General features: G+C 45.6%; 1 protein-coding gene across 1 annotated transcript in view; it reads right to left on the bottom strand.

The window, feature by feature from the left end:
* Nt5dc4 (5'-nucleotidase domain containing 4) overlaps nt 1-19,287 on the bottom strand; it is a 33,637-nt gene continuing 14,350 nt past the window's right edge. Inside the window, 13 exon segments of the mRNA XM_033761494.1 lie at nt 1-389; nt 977-1,009; nt 1,012-1,042; nt 1,045-1,159; nt 1,240-1,280; nt 1,485-1,513; nt 1,516-1,591; nt 2,153-2,185; nt 2,420-2,509; nt 2,762-2,812; nt 2,969-3,062; nt 3,378-3,435; nt 3,517-3,669. Coding sequence (XP_033617385.1) covers nt 334-389; nt 977-1,009; nt 1,012-1,042; nt 1,045-1,159; nt 1,240-1,280; nt 1,485-1,513; nt 1,516-1,591; nt 2,153-2,185; nt 2,420-2,509; nt 2,762-2,812; nt 2,969-3,062; nt 3,378-3,435; nt 3,517-3,669 — 860 coding nt within the window. The 3' untranslated portion in view covers nt 1-333.

The following is a 19,287-nucleotide window of genomic DNA, read 5'->3' as shown; positions in this document are numbered from 1 at the left end:
GGGATGGCTTGTAGCCCATAACTGCTCCCATCCATGTACCTGGTGCAAAAATGGCCCTGTGATCCAGGGAGTAGAAGAGTGTGACCTCCCCCGGCCCAGTGGGGCGTCAAGAAGCAGCCTGGCGGCCAGGAAAATTGGGGTGGGGGTGTGCACAGGCGTGAGACCCCCACCCAAGTCCGTCCTGGATGGGTTAAGAGGAAAGGCCTAGAGGTCACAGAATGTGATCACTCTTCTCAGTTCCCTGATGACATTGCCCAGGCCTCACAGCCAGACCGGGACACGGCCATCACCTCCATCCTTCTCCCCACTACCACCCTCAAAAAGGTATGGCTCTCACTGGTACAGATCCACCAGGTGAGTCTCCAGCCTCTTCAGCTGCTTCGACCACTCTGAAAGGCAGGGGACCACAGGGGTAATAGCCCTTTGTCAGACTTCTGCCAGGGGTTTCTGCTCCATCACCACCCCCAAATCTGAAACCCCTCAGGGCAGATATGACCCCACCCAGAGCACAGCAGAGACAGCACAGACCCCACGGGACAAGGGACAAAAGCAATAAGGGACCCAGGTGACCTTCCCAGAGTCATGTGGCCATGACTCAAACCTGGCAGCTCTCAGAACAAACCCCAAATTGTTGGGCTTTCATTAACCCTTGACCCCAAAGATGACACTGGGAGCTAGAAAGGCATGCCTCCCACACACTAGTACACTCAGGGCCACTGTAGAGGGCAGGGTAAGGGGAGGAAGGACGCCCCTACAAACTCCATGGGAATCGGGAGTCAGACCACGCGGACCTGAGTCCCAGCTTGGCCCCTAGGTCTATATGATTTCAGTCAAATGGATAACCTCTCTCTGGGTCTCTTTATCTTGTGTATAAGACAGATCCTCACAGATCACAGCAAGTACACAATTCCTGGTCACCACTAACCCACCACAAGAAAAGGGGGTCCCCCCTCCCCAGTCCTGATCCTCTTCTCACCCTTTTCCGGGGCCCAAATGCCCAGCTGCTGGGGCAGCTGCACCAGCCCTGCTGCTTCTTGGACTTTTGACAGTGTCCCCAAAGATGTGGTCCCCGATATACAGAATGTCTTTTCCCTTCATGTCAAGCAGTTCACACACCATGTCTAAGGACCCTGGCCCACCAAAGGAGGACTAGTGCTGACTCACCTTCCTGCCCAGCGGAAAGGTTAGGACGTGGGCTCCTGGTAAAGGAGGTGTCTCCAGAGTAGAGTGCAGTGCTGCTGGGGCCCAGTGTAAGTCCCCACACAGAGATTCCCCGAGTTCTGGCAGATACAGAGGGGCCCTGAGTCAGGAGAACCACAACTTTTCCCCTGTAAGGGTAGAGGTTGTGGGGACTCAAAGTGGCCCCCCAGTTATCTGCCTTCAGGGACAGACAGTCAGCAGAGCCAGCAGTGGCCATAGGCAGGTCAAGTCCAAGGTCAGGAAGTCTCCCCCAAGGTGGACAGGGCCTGACCACCTGATATTACCATGTTGACCTGTCTCAGGACCATCCCGCCACGAAGAAGCAGGGCTTCTGTGTGTCCACCACAATCAGGTCGATGTAGGACCTGCAGGGTCTGGCTGAGACTTCAGCCTGGGGGACAAGATAGGGGGCACGTGTAGGCACACGGGGTACACACACACAGCCTGGGAAATCTGACCCTGTCAGATGATACATCCCTAGGACTGTGTATCCGCCAGTCTCACTCCTCAGTGTCCCCAACCAAGCTGGGCACTGGGAAGTGTTCAAAAGGTGACTGTGGAGGTAGCATTGAGCTTCATGTGATCAGATCAGACCAAGGCCCCTTACAGTGCAATTAGAAAGATCTAGGGACATGTGACCTGAGCAAAGTCACCAAAGTGAGGCCCCACCCACTGCCCAGGTGCACCGAGTCACCAATGCCTACGGCCTGTCACATGCTCCCTACCCTGCTTGCTGTGCTCTCATCTCACCCCCTTCTCACCCCAATAGCTCCTCCCCAGATATCCACCTGCCTGTGTAGTCCTGTAGGATACTGTAAGTACCCCTTCTCTGCTCACTGGTGGAAATGACCACTCACAGGCTTGGTCCTTGCTGAGGCCAGGGTGGACATGGGATGTTCCTGGCCCTCTCTGCCCTCTGGCCACCCACGCTGGCCCAGCCCCAAACACTTGCCTCACTAGCAGCAAACAGGTATGTCATGATGGCCTGGCAGGACAGGACAGGGGTCAAGGCACTGAACTTGGGCTGGGCCTCTGCCCAGCACCCAACCCCCTTTCCTAGGGCCCCAGAGTAAGATGGTGGGAAACCTTCTCATTCCACCAAAGCCTTGAAAAGCTGAGCAATGGAACCCAAGCTGCCACCTTTAAGGTGGGTGTAGGAAGGTCTTTGCTCCTTATTTTCCTCCCTTATTTTCTGCAGTCCTCACAATGTCCTCCACACACTCTCATCAGTGTAGTTGCAGCTGCTGTTGGTGATCAAAAACACCTTCCCAGCCTCCTTCATCTTGCCCAGCAGGATGGAGATTCATGTCTAGGGCAAAGGTAGAGTGACCCCAGGGCTGAGACCCCCCCCCACCATTGCCCTGGAATCCTCTTTTTGGGTTTCAGCCTGGGAGCCAAGCCCAGCCCACCTCCCACAGCAAATGGCTCCAGAAGAAGGCCCTGAGCAGTGTCAGGGTGAGAGCTTGGGCAACCTTGAGGGAGATGACCAAGATGATCAGGGAGGCCCACTGCCTGAGGGAAGGGGCCAAAGCAGTCATGGCTGGGATCTGTGGCTACTCACATCCTTCTCCATGTGTTTCTCTGAGTTCTGCAGGGCCTTCTAAAGACAGCCCTGCAGGAGGGAACAAAGCTGTGTGTGTATCCATGGTAGTGGAGAGACATGGGAAGCCAGACCCTTTCCACGGCAGAAAGAGGGGTAAAAGGTCTGTGGGAACTGGAGGAAGCCCAGGACAGCAGGTCAGGGGCCCTGGGGACCTGGATCACTCACAGACAGATGAATATTATTCATGACTTCAGTCACTTCCTGGAAGAGACTTTGGAAGGACATAAAGAGGTTGCCATGCTAATAGCCAGTATCACAGCTGAGACAGGACAACAGGGGACAGGAGAGGCTGATAAGGGGGCCTGAGGTAACCACCAGCCCTGTAGCCTTTACAAAGTGACTCCTCCAGCCTAACGAGGGGTTTGTGTCTACACTGGGTTTGTGTCCCAGCCATCCTGAGAGGGACGTGACCTGGAGCTGAGTGTGACTCATGGGGCATCGGCAGGTTTCAAGTTCTTCCTGAGCTCCTGGAGTCTCCCAAACCCTTCAGGAGGGACCTGTGTGCCTTGGTTGGGCTCCTCACTTTGGGCTGGGCCCCTGCACACCCCAGGGCTGGTCAGGGCACAGGACATACTTGGTGTATTGGGAGTAGCTGCAGAAGAAGTCCACCAGGCAGGCATAGAGGGAAGTTTCTGGGGCAGAGAGGTGGCCCAATTGCTGGCTTCAGGACCCTTAGGACTACCTCCCATTCCACCCACTTCACCTGCCCTCACCAGGCAGGTTGAAGAGCATGTTGAGGATATGGAACTGCTACACATCATCCCTCTGAATGAACTTGCTGATGAACTTCCTCTTTCCAGGATTTTTATCAGTCACAGCCGGGCACTTGGGAAGATTCGTTGCTTGGCTTTGACATGGATTACACCCTGGCAGTTAAGGAGAGCTGTAGTGCAGGGCTGCAGAGGCTGGAGGTGGGGCGCAGAGGGGCAGGCAGCCAGGCTCCAAGCTGTTGGGTCTGCCTGAGCCCCTGCAGCCTACAAGTCCAAGGATTATGAGGCACTGGGTCTTGCATTGCTGCTGGAGCTCCTGGTGTGTGTCACATCTCAGGCACACCGGTACCAGTTACCAGCATAAGATCCTGCACTATAGCTACAACCTTACCTTCCCCAAGAGGTGTGGCCTTGGAAGGGATGGGGGGACAGGTGGGAGGCTGTCACTGGCCTGTCTTCCCATCCATAGCCCCTGTCTGTCTCCCCAGGGAGTCAGGGGGGCTGGTATTTGATGCACCATAGCCTGTGAAAGGTGGAAGCCCTCCCTCAGGAATGTGCTTCTGGGTGCTTCCTCTCTGAGTAAGGGATAAGGGCAGCCAGGGAGGTAGAAGACAGAGGAATGGAGCTCCAGGTGCTGGGAGAAGAGGGTGAAGGGAGAGTAACACAAGCTGCACAAATGCCAGCCAGATGGGGCAGAGGGAGAGGTGGAGGTGGGAAGATTGGCCAGGGCATGGACAGGCCTCTCTGAGGAGACACCAGGGAGTAGATATCAGCTGCACCTGGCACCCTCTCCTTAGGCTAGAGATCTGGAGCTTCTATCCCAGCAAGTGTGCTGCAGGTTTGTGTGGGGTGCTTACAGACTGAGCTCCCCAGCCCCTCCCTAAATTCCCCCCTCACCTCTGTTGCCAGTCTCTCCTTAGGCCTTGAGAGGCCACCAGGCCCTCAGACTCCCTGCTGGGCTTGGGGCTGGGCCCTCAGGGCGGTGCCTCATCCACGCTGGTCACTGCCACCAAGAGTGAAGAAGAGGAGGCCTCGATCCCTTCTTCAGCCACCTGCGCACTACCAGTAGGGCCCAGGCTCCACTCTGTCCCTCAGAAACTTTGAACCCCTCTTTCTCTCCCTTACCCGCCTTTGAGAAAGGAACCAACCAGGACAGAGAGAACAACTCGGCAAGGATCAAGGAGCAGCAGTTCACTATGCCATGCCGCCTCCACATCTATGACTTATGCATCCAAGGACCTCTATTTCCTGGAAGGCAAACATGGGAGTTGCAAAGGCAACAACACTGCTTTAATGATTAAAAAGTCCTTGGTAAATATATAACAGAGGGCCAGGGACTTAGCTCAGTGGTCCTTCCACCTGCCTCACAAGTGTAAGGAACCGAGTTCAATCCCCAGTACCAATATAAGTGTGTGTGTGTGTGTGTGTGTGTGCAAAAATCATATACACACTAACATATTTGGCTAACAAATTCCCCAGACCACCATTTAAAGATGAAATCACTAGAAGCACGCCAAGACTTGTAAGACATGGAAAATGATGGGCATTCTCAGAATCAAGGAAAACAAGTACAAAATGAGCTATGAAAAAGCAAAGCAACCAGGGCCACCATGCACAGCCGTGATAGCCCCTGTGGGCTCACACCACCATCTCTATAGCAGAGAAGTGACCTGGGATACCCAGAAACACAGATGAAGGGGCATGCCCTCCTAAGAAGGAAGGAAGGTTTATGATTCGTTTTACAAAACTTTCTCTCAAATAGCTAAACTAGAAGTTAGGCATTTTTGAATGCATGAAAGGTATGGGCAGGGGAAGCAAGTCTGTGGAACAGTTCCTTCCTTGACAGTGCTAGATGAAAACTGTTAGGATGGTGAGGCAGAGGCATGGAGACTGCAGGTAATGCCATCCCTCATTGGAAGCATGCCTGGACAGATACCTGCAAGGATGGATGGGTGGATGGATGGATGGATGGATGGAGAATTGAATGGGTAGATCAACGAATGGACAGATAGACAGATGGTATACCTTATATGGCAGCTTTAATAGGTTTAAAAAGAGAAGCAAGCTTCAAAATTTAGGAATATTTCTGGAGTCCTTTTCACCAATTCTATACTGTCTGCCCATCTCACAATCCTGTAAGCACTGTTTCCCACACTGCACAGTTCCTTTTTAGGTTAGAAAAGAGAAAGAGGAGCAGTATCTGGTTACAGGGAGTTTCTCCAAAGTTCCTCAAGCCTCTCACAGATGACACACAGTAGCTGTAGAAACGTGTATGCTGCTTTCCCCACATCAGAACCTGGGGTCTATATGGAGCTCCCCTCACACCTAAAGCCATCCATTGACACTCAGGCACACTGTGTCACTTGAGCATTTCTCAGGTCTCCTCTCCAAGTGTACTGACGACAGCCGCCTCTCAGGGCTGACTGAACAGCGTAAGGTTTGCGCCCAGCCACACCGGTGACTGGGAGGGGCATCACTTGGTGAGTGTTGGTGTGACCTGTACCACCCAGCTGGAGTGGCTGGGAGCTGTCTGTAGCAGTGACCGTGTCCCTGCTGGATCTTCAGATGGCATGGTCTGTGTTTCCACCTCTTGTTCAGACCTCAGAGGCCCTAGACTAACTGAAGGAAGGACCTGAGATGTAATAGGATCTGACCCTGAGCCATACAGATTTGTCATAACAGGGAATGTATTGCTTTATTTTTATTGCATGCAGTGCCTCTAACAACCCCACAAAATAGATCTATTGTTTTTCTGAGTTTAAAGAGGATTACATGAGGCTCAAAAAAAGTGAGCAACTTGACTATTCTCATAAAGCTAATGCATGGTAGAGCAGGACTGAGCCAGGACCACCGACCCAGGTGTCTTCACTCAAACTCTAGGCAAAATCTCCTCTGCCTACGGTGCCCCACAAAAGTCCCCTGCCTTTTCAATGTCATAAAAGACCAAAGAAGGCTGCGGAGACATTCCAGATTAAAGGAGGCAAAAAAGCTACCACAAATGAACAAAATCTCCAAGCTTACTCTGGATCCTGCTGCAGGGCACATAGGGCTAAGGACATTCATTACTAGGTCTACAAGTACAGATGGAAAATGGGTGGTAGATGAGATGAAATTACTGTATATCAGTGTAAACCTATGGCTGGATGATTGCATGGTGGTAACATAAGAAAATATCCCTTTTCTTGAGAAATACTCACTGAAGGATTTAGAATAGAAGTCATTATGTGTATCATTTACCTTCAAATGATTCAGTATAAGCAATCATGCATGTACACAGATAGACGTGTGTATATATGGGATCGGGGATCAATGGTAAACAAATGGAGCAAAACATTAACAATGGGTAAATCTTGGTAAAACATAAAAGGAATTTCTGTGCATAATTTTTTATTTTATACCTTTTCATAAACAAGATTATTGTCAAATTGCAAATTGAATAGAAGTCATTATGTGTATCATTTACCTTCAAATGATTCAGTATAAGCAATCATGCATGTACACAGATAGACGTGTGTATATATGGGATCGGGGATCAATGGTAAACAAATGGAGCAAAACATTAACAATGGGTAAATCTTGGTAAAACATAAAAGGAATTTCTGTGCATAATTTTTTATTTTATACCTTTTCATAAACAAGATTATTGTCAAATTGAAATTATTTTGTTTTCTTTCTCTCTTTTGTTTTGTTTTGGTTTTTGAGATAGAGTCTCCCTATGTAGTTCAGGTTAACCTTGAACTAACTTCAGCCCAGCTAGCCTTTAACTAGAGGTGATCCTCCTGCCTCAGCCCCCTGTGTGCTGGGATTAGGATATGGTACATGCCACCACACCTGACCTAAACTGAAATCCTAGAATTAAAGGAAGTCTGTGTTCCCAGGCAGATAGCCCCATACCCAATCACTGTCCTTGAACTCCTTTCTCCTCTTCCCCACTTTCTGAGTTCAGCATGCCACTCTTCCTCTGCTGAGGGCAGACGGTGGGAACAGGACTAGCCTTCCCAGCATTCCCATTGGTTCTTCCATCTAGATGGTGTCTGTAGAAGAAGTGTCAAGATCAAGCATGTGATGGCTTTCCACCCCTTGCCCACCTGTGCTCAGAGAGGCCATCAGATTAGGGACACCTGTGGGGCAGGGACCATGTGTGGGCCTGGCTGTCACCCCACACATCACCCGCTGGATCACCCTAGCTATCTATGGAAGCCTTAGAAACCTGGGACCATGCCATTGGACTTGAGGAGGCTTCCATCTCCTGGAGCTTGGAGAAACCCTCTCAAGGTGACCAGGGACGGACGTCCCTCTAGAATTCATCCCCTGGCTTTCCTATACAGGTGCCATGGCTACAGGGAGACTGAGGTGGGACTGAGCTGCATACCAGGGGGTCTTGTTAACAAGAGATTGCAGATGAGGTCTTTAAGGAAAGTTATGATTTTTATTAGTTAGAAGAAAAAGGAATTTCACAGAGCCAGCAATGAGCCATGTGCTATGAGGCAGAAAGGACATGAACCACAGGGGACAGCAGAGGATAGGACCTGCCTCTAGCGCAGTGGCCAGGAGGCCCTCAGAGCCCAGCCAGGGTGCCAACCCCAGCAGTTTTCCCCCTCCCCCACCAGTGTGGGCACACTGCCAACCAGCATGTTCTGGAGTGGGTGGGGAGGGACTGTGACCAAACTGTGACCAGAGATTAAACTCTACTTCCTGGGAAGAGCCTGGACCTGAGTCAAGGCCATAGAACTTATGTCCTAGAAACAATTCTACCCCACCTGACCTGGGGCAAATGCTGCTCTCCTCCTTGGGTAAGGGTCAGAGATGCGGAGATTTTACTATAAGATGTTAAAAAAAAAAACCAAAAAACTCCCAAGGACTTGTGGTTCCTTCCAGCAAAACAATGGGAACAGCTGGAGTTTGTGGTATGACTGTTAAGTGCCTGTGGTTGTGGGGGATGGGTGTGTGGGTGTGGAAGAGAGTGTGCATGAGTGTGTAAGAGCTGTGTGGGTGGCAATGTTGGATCAGGACTGGGCAGAGGGCACTCCTGTCACAAACTCTAGCACTCAGGAGGGAGCTACAGGGGGCCTGCAGCTCTGGAGATGGGAGGAAGGAAACTGGACAGGGATCCCACCCACACAGCCCATCCTGACTGTCTTGGGAGAGCACAGGTTGGGGATAGGGAAAGTGAGCGCCATCAACATCAGGCTCTTTGGTGTCATTCTTTTGGGTGAAATTGACCTATATCCTGCTAACAAGAAAACCTATGGGGTCCCAGCTCCGCAGCTCTGCAAGTCTGGCAGGCTGAGAAGCCCCAGGGAAGTGTGAGGCCTGCCTCCGCTGGAAGCTCAGAGGACATTTGTGTCCTGTACTTGAGGAATGCGTCAGGCCTGGTGGTGATACAAACAGATCTGTTATGCTTGTTAAAGTATTATACAAACTTTAAGAAAATGAAATCAAACAATGCTTTAGATATGGGCAGGGAGAACTGCGTGTGGTGGTGCATATTTGTGATCCTAGCACTCCGGAGGCTGAAGCAGAGATCCCTGAAAGTTCAAGGCCAGCCTGAGCTACACAGTGAGTTCAAGGCTATTGCTTCTCAGACTTTTGCTTAAGATTAAGTGTGAGTTCAAGGCCAGTTTGAACTACATAGAGAGACCCTGTCTCAAACAAACAAAAAAGATTTTTAGGTGGTGGCAGAACATAAAATTGTATTTTCATGACCATGCAAGCTATTTCCAAAATTCATACACAAAAAGAATCTCAAACAGCTGTCACATGGAGGCAGCAAGGTTAGACTTGTTTTCTTACCTTGAGTATCTACATTTTCTAACTGGTTTAATAATGAAAATCGAGTGATACAAAATGACATTAAAAATTGCAAGAACAGTCTATGCTAAATGAAAGTAGCAGAGTACAGACCGATAAAAACACTGATACTCACTCATTTTTTAAACAAAGTAAAAATGTTTTGCATTTCAGGAGCCCCTGCCCTGAGTCTAGTAGGAGGCTCTAAGGGATGAGACCTGCTCGGCACTCACCTTATCGCCAAAACCCAACGTGCCTGAGCTCAACCTGGAGCCCTTGGGGGCCCGCAGTTTGGGGGAGTGGTTGGGGGGCAGGTTCTCATCCCAGAACCTGTGTCATGTAACAGCCCAGCTCTGTTCACCAGTCCTGAGGAGCCAGCCAGAGGGAGAGGGGCGTGTATTGTTCTTTGGGGGTGAGAGCAGGTCCAGGACATGACCATACCCACCCTCTTGAAAATATGAACAGGAGCTAGAACCACATGAAGAATTCTTAGCAGAGCAACCACAAGTGTGAAAGGGAAAAGGGAAGTAAGCAGCCCACAATCAGTCCTGGGGATTTGAGGGAGGCAGGGGAGGGAAGCAAGGCCAGGTCAGAAAAGGCTCCTGAGTTCTACAAAAGGCCATGACCCCAATCCTGTCAGGTGGGAAGCCTGGCAGCATTTTATACAGGGTAAGATTTGATCCACCTCCATTTCAAGCTGCCTCTGTTGTCAAGCTTGGGAAGTTCCAGCAAGGCCCAGTAAGGCAAAGATGGATGGAAGGAGGCCTGCACTCTGGGGAGCCTGAGTGCAGGGGCAATGTGGAAGGGAAGGCAGACCTGAGTCATCTGGCTCTCCAAGGCACTGGGGATCCTGGAGAGGGCAGCAGCTGGGATGCCAAGGAGCCAGAGTATGGGGCCACCCACCCAGAGATACTGGCAGGAAGCAGTACCATCTTGAGATGGGAAGGCCTGGTCTGGGGCAGATTTGGGAGTTGCAGGTGAAACCTGAAACTTGGGGGCCAGATATAATTCAGAATTCAATATTTTCTAAGTGTAAAAAGTAACATGATTTACCATAAATATGCACGATCACACCCTTAGTGGGGTGGGGGAAGCAGCCACTAATTACATACACTAGCATTCCTACAGTCAATAAATGAATATTCATTCACATAAGGCAGGCACATAAAGACAGGAAAAAGAACTTCATGTCATGGTTGATCAAAGTTTATCATCAAATGAGCCTGGAATATTCTGTTTGGGGATCTGGAGACTGAGGACAAGGTGCATCAGCAACCATGGTAGCTAGGGACCCAGCAGCAAGAATGCCCCTCAGGACAGACAAGCAGCAGAGTTGAGGACACAGCCCAGGAATCACAAAGTAGGGGCCGATTCGGGGGGCAGTCGGGAACAGGAGAGCCCCAGAAGCAGGGGCAAGTGCAGGGCAACTGCTGCAGAAAGACTGATAGAGGAAGGCCCAGGTGTCCCCTGCATTTGGCAACAGATGAAGGCATAGGAGACCTGGGCCTCCAGGATCAGTGGTGATGTGGGACAAACAGGAGTCAAGAGGCAGCAGAGGGCAGGAAAAAGACCAGAAAGAAATGAGACCAGGAAGCGGCTGAACTCATCTGCAGGAAACCTGGCAGATGTGTGGGTCTGGGGGTCTCAATGAGTGGCCAAGAAGCCAAAGGAAGGATGGTGGATTAAAAGGGACAGCATGTGTCCACCAAATTCATGTGTAAGAATACTCATGGCATCTTTGTTCAAAATCATCTCTCACTGGAAACAACCCAATTATTCATGAGTACCAAAATGGATAAACCTTTAGAATCAGCAATGAAGAGAAATGAACTATATGCTACTCTCAATAACATGGGTGAGTCTTACAGTTTTTGGCACAAGAATATATGTATTTAGCCAAGCCTCGTGGGGCACGCTGTCATCCCAGCTCTCTGGGAGGCTGAGGCAAGAGGATCAAAATTTGGAGCCCAGCTTGATATATATATCAAAGGGACTAGGGATGAAGTTTAATGTTAAAGGCCCCAGGTTCAAGCCACAATAACACCAAGTATGTACTTTGTATTTCATTACACCTCAATTTGAAAGAATTAAAGATGACGGAAATTCAGGTTTCAGGTGAAACCATCTAGGGTAGGGAAAGGTTGAAGGTGCCATGGGACTAAGACAGATCCAGGGGAGGATGCTGGATGTGGGATGCAAGGGGCACTGCGCTCCATGGACACAGAGCTCATTCCGGAGTTTACACTGGTGCCTGTAGAGCATCTGCAAAAAAATACTTGAGGGAAACAGACTTTGAAGGGGGTCGAACAGGAAGGGCATTGTCCTCTGCATTCAAAGCCTTGCCATAGGGCAAGAGTTGGCTGTGCCCTACCCCTTTCCCCAGGGACGACTCCCCCCGTCAGGAGGTTCTTCTGCAAACTCCTCACACACTTCTGAGAAAACTTCCCTCCCTCCCCTGCTCACCACCTACTTCAGGTCCTGAACACGTGTGACAGAGGACATAACAGGAAGGCCACCAGGAACAATGAACAGGAGCTGCAGAATTAATGCACTGTTAGTACCCCCAAATGATTAAAATGCTTACTTCACAAGCTCCCATTTTCTCTTCAATAACACAGACATGTCTAAATTCGTTTTTTGAAAAGACTTGTGAGAGAGGCATGAGGGTAGCAACTCCACCGGGGTGACAGTTCACAAATTGCTCAAATTCACACTTGGCTGAAGGCAGGCAGAAGCACAGGCAGCTCCGGCCCGACAGCCTCAGAGGGCCCCAAACAGTGGCGCCTGGGGGTTCCGGGCAACACAGGCTGAGCCCTGTGCAGAGATTCTAGGTCGGCAGGAGAGTGACCTAATTAAACACACTGGCTTATTCTTAGACAAGGAGTCCCAGTTAAGGGCCCTGCACAGCCACAGCATGGAAGCACAACCCTAGAGGTGACCGTAATGATTCTTATTTTTAAATAGCACTCACTTATTTCTGATTACAAAAGTAGTACACATCCATCGTAGAATGTTTAGAAAATGTAGATAGAACAGAAAAGAAAATACAAACTAGAGATGACCTTTTCTTTTTTCTTATTTCCTCCAGTCTAAAATATATATATATGATGAAACTATTTTTATAAATTTGTAGAAAATTATTAACTGTATGATCCTAGATTTGTTATATAAATTTGGAATGTCGTATGCTAATAGGTCTGCTTAATTCATCCACTATTAAAATACAAGCATCACCCCCATGTCATTATTCATCTACTTGATTTGAATGACTTCATAATATCCATCACTGTGTTGGTTCATTTTGATTGTGAACTTGATTGGATTAAGAGATGCCTAGAGAGGTGACTGGACTGAGGATGCTAAACCTCATCAGAGGATTGATGCATCCATGAGATCACAGCTGAATGAGCTATACAGGAGGTAGGGCCTAGTTGGAGGAAGTAGGTCACTGGGGGCATGACTTCAATGGGCATAACTTTTCTCCCATTCTTTCCCTCTTTCTCTGCTTCCTGGATGCCATGAGGTAAGCAGCTTTCCTCCACCATGACCTTCTGCGATATTTCTGCCTTGCCATGGACCTAAAAACAATAGAGCCAGCTGGATGTGGACTGAACATCTAAAACCATGAGTCAAAATAAGTATTTCTCATTTTGTCCTAGCAACAGAAAGCTGACCAACGCAACCATGTAAAATAATATGTAAAGTATTTCCTTGTGATGGAGCATGTAGGTGGTTTCCAGCTTTTCAAATAACACAACCTCTCCGTTCTTGGGCTAGATTTTAGAAATAAAAAATATTCAGGCTTGTTATACATTGCCAAATAGCTTTCTGAAACTTCTTAATAAGTGACATTGCCACTGGTAAAGGGTATCATAGCTTGATTGCTGTAAATAACAGCCAAGTTTTATCAACTGATAGTAGGTAAAGATTAAATACAGAGGCAACCTCTATGTTAGTATTCCCCAGAGCTAATTTGAACTTTATGAGTAAACACAGCCCAGTATTATTTTGCAGAATTCATCTTTCACGAGGTTAAACTGCTATGACACACAATCCCACAATTTTAGGGGATTATAACAAGTAAGATTTATTTTTCATCCAGATTTCCCATCACTGTGAGTCAGATGTGATTGGTACTCCATGTCTTCTTATTCTGAGCCCCAAGATAAAGGACTAGCCCAGATGCTGTCTCCATTGTCATGATCAAGGTCAAATACACAAAGTAGAAGCCTACAGTGACTGTGCAGGCTCCACTCTCTTCTCATTGGCCCAAAAGAAGGAGATCACGTGACTGAGCCTGGAGCCTGTGAAAGTACACTCTTCTCAAAAGGAGGTGCTACAAGTCACATGGTGAGGGCAATGATCTTACAGGGTGAACAATAACTGGGAACAAGAACACGATCCACCACAAGAAGCATGAACAGTCACAAGAACAGTCAGAAGCAATGCTTAGTGTTTGCCATTGTATCCTGATATGAAATTAAATGTTTGGCAACCAGAATTTCTCTTCCTACTGGAAAACTTCATGCCTAGAAGACTTCTGCAGTGCCAGTGAGGGGAGTTTACCTAAGTTTGCCTTTTGTGAAAATAAAAGAAAAATAAAGAAGAGCCAGGGATTTAGCTCACTGGTTTGCTGCCTGCCTCGCAAGCGCAAGGACCCAAATTCAATCCCAGGTACCAAAAAAAAAAAAAAAAAAAAAAAAAAAAAAAAAAAAAAAAAAAAAAAAAAAAAAAAAAAAAAAAAAAAAAAAAAAAGAAAAAGTTACAGAGGATAGAGAAATAAATTAAATGACGCTATGATGAAAGAAGAAAGCAAACACATATATGCATGTGTGCATTTATGAAGTAGTGTATTTATAAGTTAGCTCCATTAAAATAGTGATAAAGTACACTATTAATTTTAAAAAGACAAAAATAAAGCCATGTGCACAACAGGCTGCCATCTATTTTTAAATGGGAGAGTACATGTGCATTTATGCTTTTATACACATAAAATATTTCCCACAAGATCAATAAAAGGCTGGTAACAGTGGCTATCTTAGGAAAAGATAAGAGAACTAAAGGACTGAGATGGGGTGGAGGGGCTTCTTCAAACTAGCAACAAGTGGGAAAAAATGAGGATGACAGAGGAGGGGTCTCAGAATCAAATGGCAAGGTGCCTTGGTTTCCTCCAGCCCTGGCTTCCTTTGTCCTGTTGCTGCTCTCCTTCTGTCTCCTCTTTTCTTCTCTTCTCCCCACCACCCTCAGAGGAGCCTGGCTCTTGGCTTATGCAAGAGCCCTGTCTTCCCATCTTGCCTTACTGGAAGGGACTCATCTGGAAGGTGGTGAGGGAGCATTTTCTGAATACTCGTATGATGTGGCTTGACCTGTTGGAGCATGAAGTTTTTTGTTTTGTAATTGTTGGTAATTGTTCTTCTTAGGTTTTCCGTTGCACTTTCTGGAAGCTCTGCTTTTCTGGACCTAGTATCGGAATCAGGGCGTCTCCTGATGAGGAAGAGTAAAGAGTGACAAGAATGAGAAAGGACAATTTAAAAATTTTTCAATTAAAAAATTTGGGGAAATAGGAAGAAAATGCCTAAAGGGGAAGTGGGAAAGGGAGGAGAAAGGAAATAAGGGAAAAGAAAAAATGTGAATAAAGGAAGTCTTTTGTAAATAGGGAAGGGTGAAGGGGATAAAAGGGAGGGCAGGGGTATGGGGGAAAAAATAAGAACCAAGATACATCATGTAAAGGTACAAGATCCCAGTGTAACTGTATTGTTTGCTTTAAATGTTCCAATAAAATTAATGGGGAAAATTGTTTTTGGGAAAAGGTAACATAAGCACAAGCTATATAGCAGAGTATACACGCCACACCCTTGCCACCAATGATCTAGAATATACAAAGAATTCAGAAAATTAGATTCCCCACATTTAAAGACCCAACAAAAATTGGATATCTAAAATGAATAGCCATTTCTCAGATAAAGATATACAAATAGCCAATAAACAGATGAAAAAAATGTCCAACATCACTAGTCATTCAAGAAATGTAAATTAAAACAGCACAGAAATTCCATCTTAAGAAAGAATGACTATCTTTAAGAAATCAAATAATAACAAGTGTTGGAGAGGCTTCAAGGGAAATGGAACACTCTTCACTGTTAGAGGGAATGTAACCTAGTATAACTACTATGGGAATCAGTATGAGGAATCCTCTAAACATTCCATTTGACCCAGCTATTCCTCATCTTCTTCCTGAATGAGTTAAAAGCTCATATTGCAGTGATACATGCATATCCACATTTATAGCATCACAATTTGTAATAACCAAATCTTAGAAGCAGCCTATATGTCCATCAGTAGATGAATGAATGAAGAAAGTGCAGTATTTACACACAGTGGAGTACTACTCTACCATAAACTTGAGTCATTTGTAGGAAAAAAACATCAGTGTATCTTGAGACCATAATGTTAAGTGAAGTAAATCAGGCACACAAGCATAAATATCACATGATTTCTGTTATATGAAAACCCCAGTATATAAATAAAGTACAAAATGAAAGACAGGTAATAGGGGGAAAAAGTTATTGCAATCCAGCCTCTGATCTATTGAAAAATGTACCTTGATTTGGAATCATTGTTTCATTTTTTTATGTGTTTTTTGACCTGTTAGTCTGGCTGTTAATCTGTGTTTATGATAACTAACTTGATAAAGACTTAAACATAAAAAAATAAATCTGATGCTAGCAAAAAGAGAAAGAAAGCAAATGCTGTGCTAATGGCACATTCACACAGGATGTTGAATCACTGAGTCACTGATCTGAGTCCCTTTGCTTGCTTAGTTGTTTAAGCTCTTAGTACAAGAGTCCCATCCAGATAGAGTAGCACAAGCTCCAGGCTCCTGGGTGCACCAGAGAACCTGAGGTCAACAGGTGTTACTTGGATTCCACGGGACAAACACCACATAATTACCTAAGTTTAGAGAACACTGGAATAATTGGGATTTGTGATGTGGGACTTCTCAAGCTGTAATGTTCTGATATACATGATAAATCCCCAATGGGCCTTGGACTATGGAATTATTTCAGAACAGTATACTAGCCAAGGTTCCCAAATGGGAAATGCAACCTCAAGTACTTCCAAGGCCCGAAGCTACCAGTCAGCAGATGCACTGAAAACATTCAAGGATAGAGACAGTTTTCTTGACTTTTATTTTTTAAACCACAAAGATGTATTTCTTCTTAAATGTATACATATTTAGTAGATGCGACCCTTCAGGTAGACACGGGAGCATGGACTTTACTTGTGTTGTTCAATGCTACATCCACAGTATCTACAGTAACTGGCAGATGTGAAGGTGCTTGTTAAATATTTACTGAATGATTTGAACTGTGAGAAGGTGAAGGAAGTAGATACAGAAAGAAAGAAGACACAGACTGAAAGACCTACTTGAGGACAAGGAAAAATGGGAATGCCCAGGATGCCAGGAACCTGGACAGATTCATGGGAAGGGTGCCCCTTTGGTAATTCCAAAGTAACCAATACTGATGACACCTGGATTTTGGACTTCTGGACCTGTGAGCTGTGAGAGAATAATATTATATTCTTTTAAGACAAAAAACAGTAGAAAATACTTCTCTAGTGTTTAAAATGATGAATTAAAAAGCAGTGGTATGGAAAGACAATGTCAAGAAATGAGAAGACAAGCCATAGACTGGCAGAACATAACTGCAAACAACACAACTGATAAAAAAACTGTTATCCAAAGGACCTCTATATCTAAAATATGAAAAGAACTCTCAACAGTGAGCAATAAGAAAATGAACACCTTGGGCCTGGGATGTAGCTCAGTGGTTCTACTGCCTGCCTTGCAAGTGCAAGATCCAGAGTTCAATCCCCAGTACCACAAAAAAAAAAAAAAAAAAAAAAAAAAAAAAAAAAAAAAGAGAGAGAGAGAAAGAAAAACAAATGAACAACTTAATAGACTTGACCCATGAAGACACACTGACTGCCAGTAAGCTTATGAATAGATGTTCAACATCATGTATCCTAAGGGAATTGCAAATTAAAACAATGAGATTATCAGGCTACACCTACTAGAATGATCAGAATCCAAAACACTGATAGCACCAAATGTTGAAAAGGATGTGGATCATCTGGAACTTTCATTCACTTCTGGTGGGAATGTAAAATGGACAGCCACTCTGGAAACCAGGCTAGCAGCTCTTTACATAACAGAACTATTCTTACCACATGATCCAGCAGCAACGCTCCTTTACAATTATCCAAAAGAGTTGAAAACTTATGCCCACACAAAACCTACCCACAGATGTTTCTGGAAGCCTTATTCATAACTGACAAAACTTGGAAGCAAGTAGGCTGTCCAATAGCAAATGAATGTAGCAATAAACTGGTACCCCCAGATGATGGAATATTATTCAGCTATCAAGCCATGAAATGACATGGAGAAACTTTAAATGCTAATCACTAAGAGAAAGAAGCCAATCTGCATGATTCCAACTATATGACAATCTGTTAAAGGCAAAACTATGGAGACAGTAAAAAGACTAGTGACTGCCAAGAGTGAGAGGGGAGGGAGAGATAAATAGTTGGAGCACAAAAAAAAATGTAATTCTATATAAGATTATAATAGTGGATGAGTATCATTAAATATTTTTCCACACCCATGGAAGATACACCAAAAATGAACCCTGATGTGACCTATCCGGATAGTTTTGTTCAAGTGTAGGTTCATCAACTGTAACAAGTGTGGCAGGTGTATGTGCCCATCTAGAGACTTCCAGAATGAAGTGGTAGAGGATGTGCATAGTGCAGAAGGCTGTGCATGACGGGAGATAGGGGCTGATGTGAATGCTCTGGAACTTCCATACAATTTTTCTGTGACCTTGAAACTGCTTTCAAAATAAAGTTTATTAATTTGAAAGGAGCAATGATATTCAAAACTTTTCTGGGGTTTACTCCAAAAAAAAATAGAAACACCCCTAGGTAACAGATAGATATAATAATATTGTCAAAATGTTGATCATTGTTTAAGCAGTGTATTCTCTATATTTTCGCATCTTTGAAATTTTTCTTAATAAGATTCTTACAGAGCAGTGATTCAGAGAAAAAAGTTACAAATAAGCAGGAGAGAAAGGCTAGAATTAACCTTGTGGCACTGGATTGGCTTTGAAATTATCAGTAGAAATTCAGTCTTATAAATCTATATAAAAACAGAACACACATGTGTGAAGGGGTTAGTATTCCCATCTCCATTCTCCTAGAGGGCTTAGAAGTCTCAATACCTCAGTACTGATGAGCATCCCCAGCACTCAGATTAGGGTTTCTCAATACCAGTCTCTGGCAAAGGAATCAGTGATCCTCAGAGAAGTGGTTGATTCCAGAATTTAGAAAAATAAAATGCAAAATATCCCAGAACATCTTGCGCTACCAAAAAGTAACGAAGTATGAAGAAAATGATTGAAAAGATGAAGGTTAATTAAAAGAACTCAGGATTGATCTAAAGCTCCCAGTACTGAAAACTGAAGCAATTTGAACAGCAAAAAGGGATCACAGTATCAACGTACAACCCAAAGAATAAGCAAATATGCACAAATTCATATTGATATAAATAATAAATAATAATAGTAAATAATAAATAGATAAATGCAGGAAAAGAGATAACTCTTCCTTGCAGAAGTATTCTAACTGATAAATGTAGCGCTGAGGGGACTAGAGAAACCATTATTAGAACTACACTATAGTCCCAGCACTCAGGGAGGCTGAGGCAGGAGGATCACTGTGAGGTCGAGACTAACCTGGGCTACATAGTGAGTGCCAGCTCAGTCTCAACTACATAGTGAGACTCTGCCTCAAAAAAACAAACAAAAAAAGAACTACACCATAGCACCAGGGATTTAGTTCAGAGGTGCTGCACCCGCCTGGCAAGCACAAAGTCTTGAGTTTGATTCTCAGTACCAAAAAAAAAAAAAAAAAAAAAAAAAA

This window comes from Fukomys damarensis, unplaced genomic scaffold (genome assembly GCF_012274545.1).
Source record: "Fukomys damarensis isolate Sample0158 unplaced genomic scaffold, DMR_v1.0_HiC HiC_scaffold_9, whole genome shotgun sequence".
Classification (NCBI taxonomy): Eukaryota; Metazoa; Chordata; class Mammalia; order Rodentia; family Bathyergidae; genus Fukomys; species Fukomys damarensis.
Note: the sequence above shows the minus strand (reverse complement) of the source record. Positions and strands in the feature narration are given on the sequence as shown.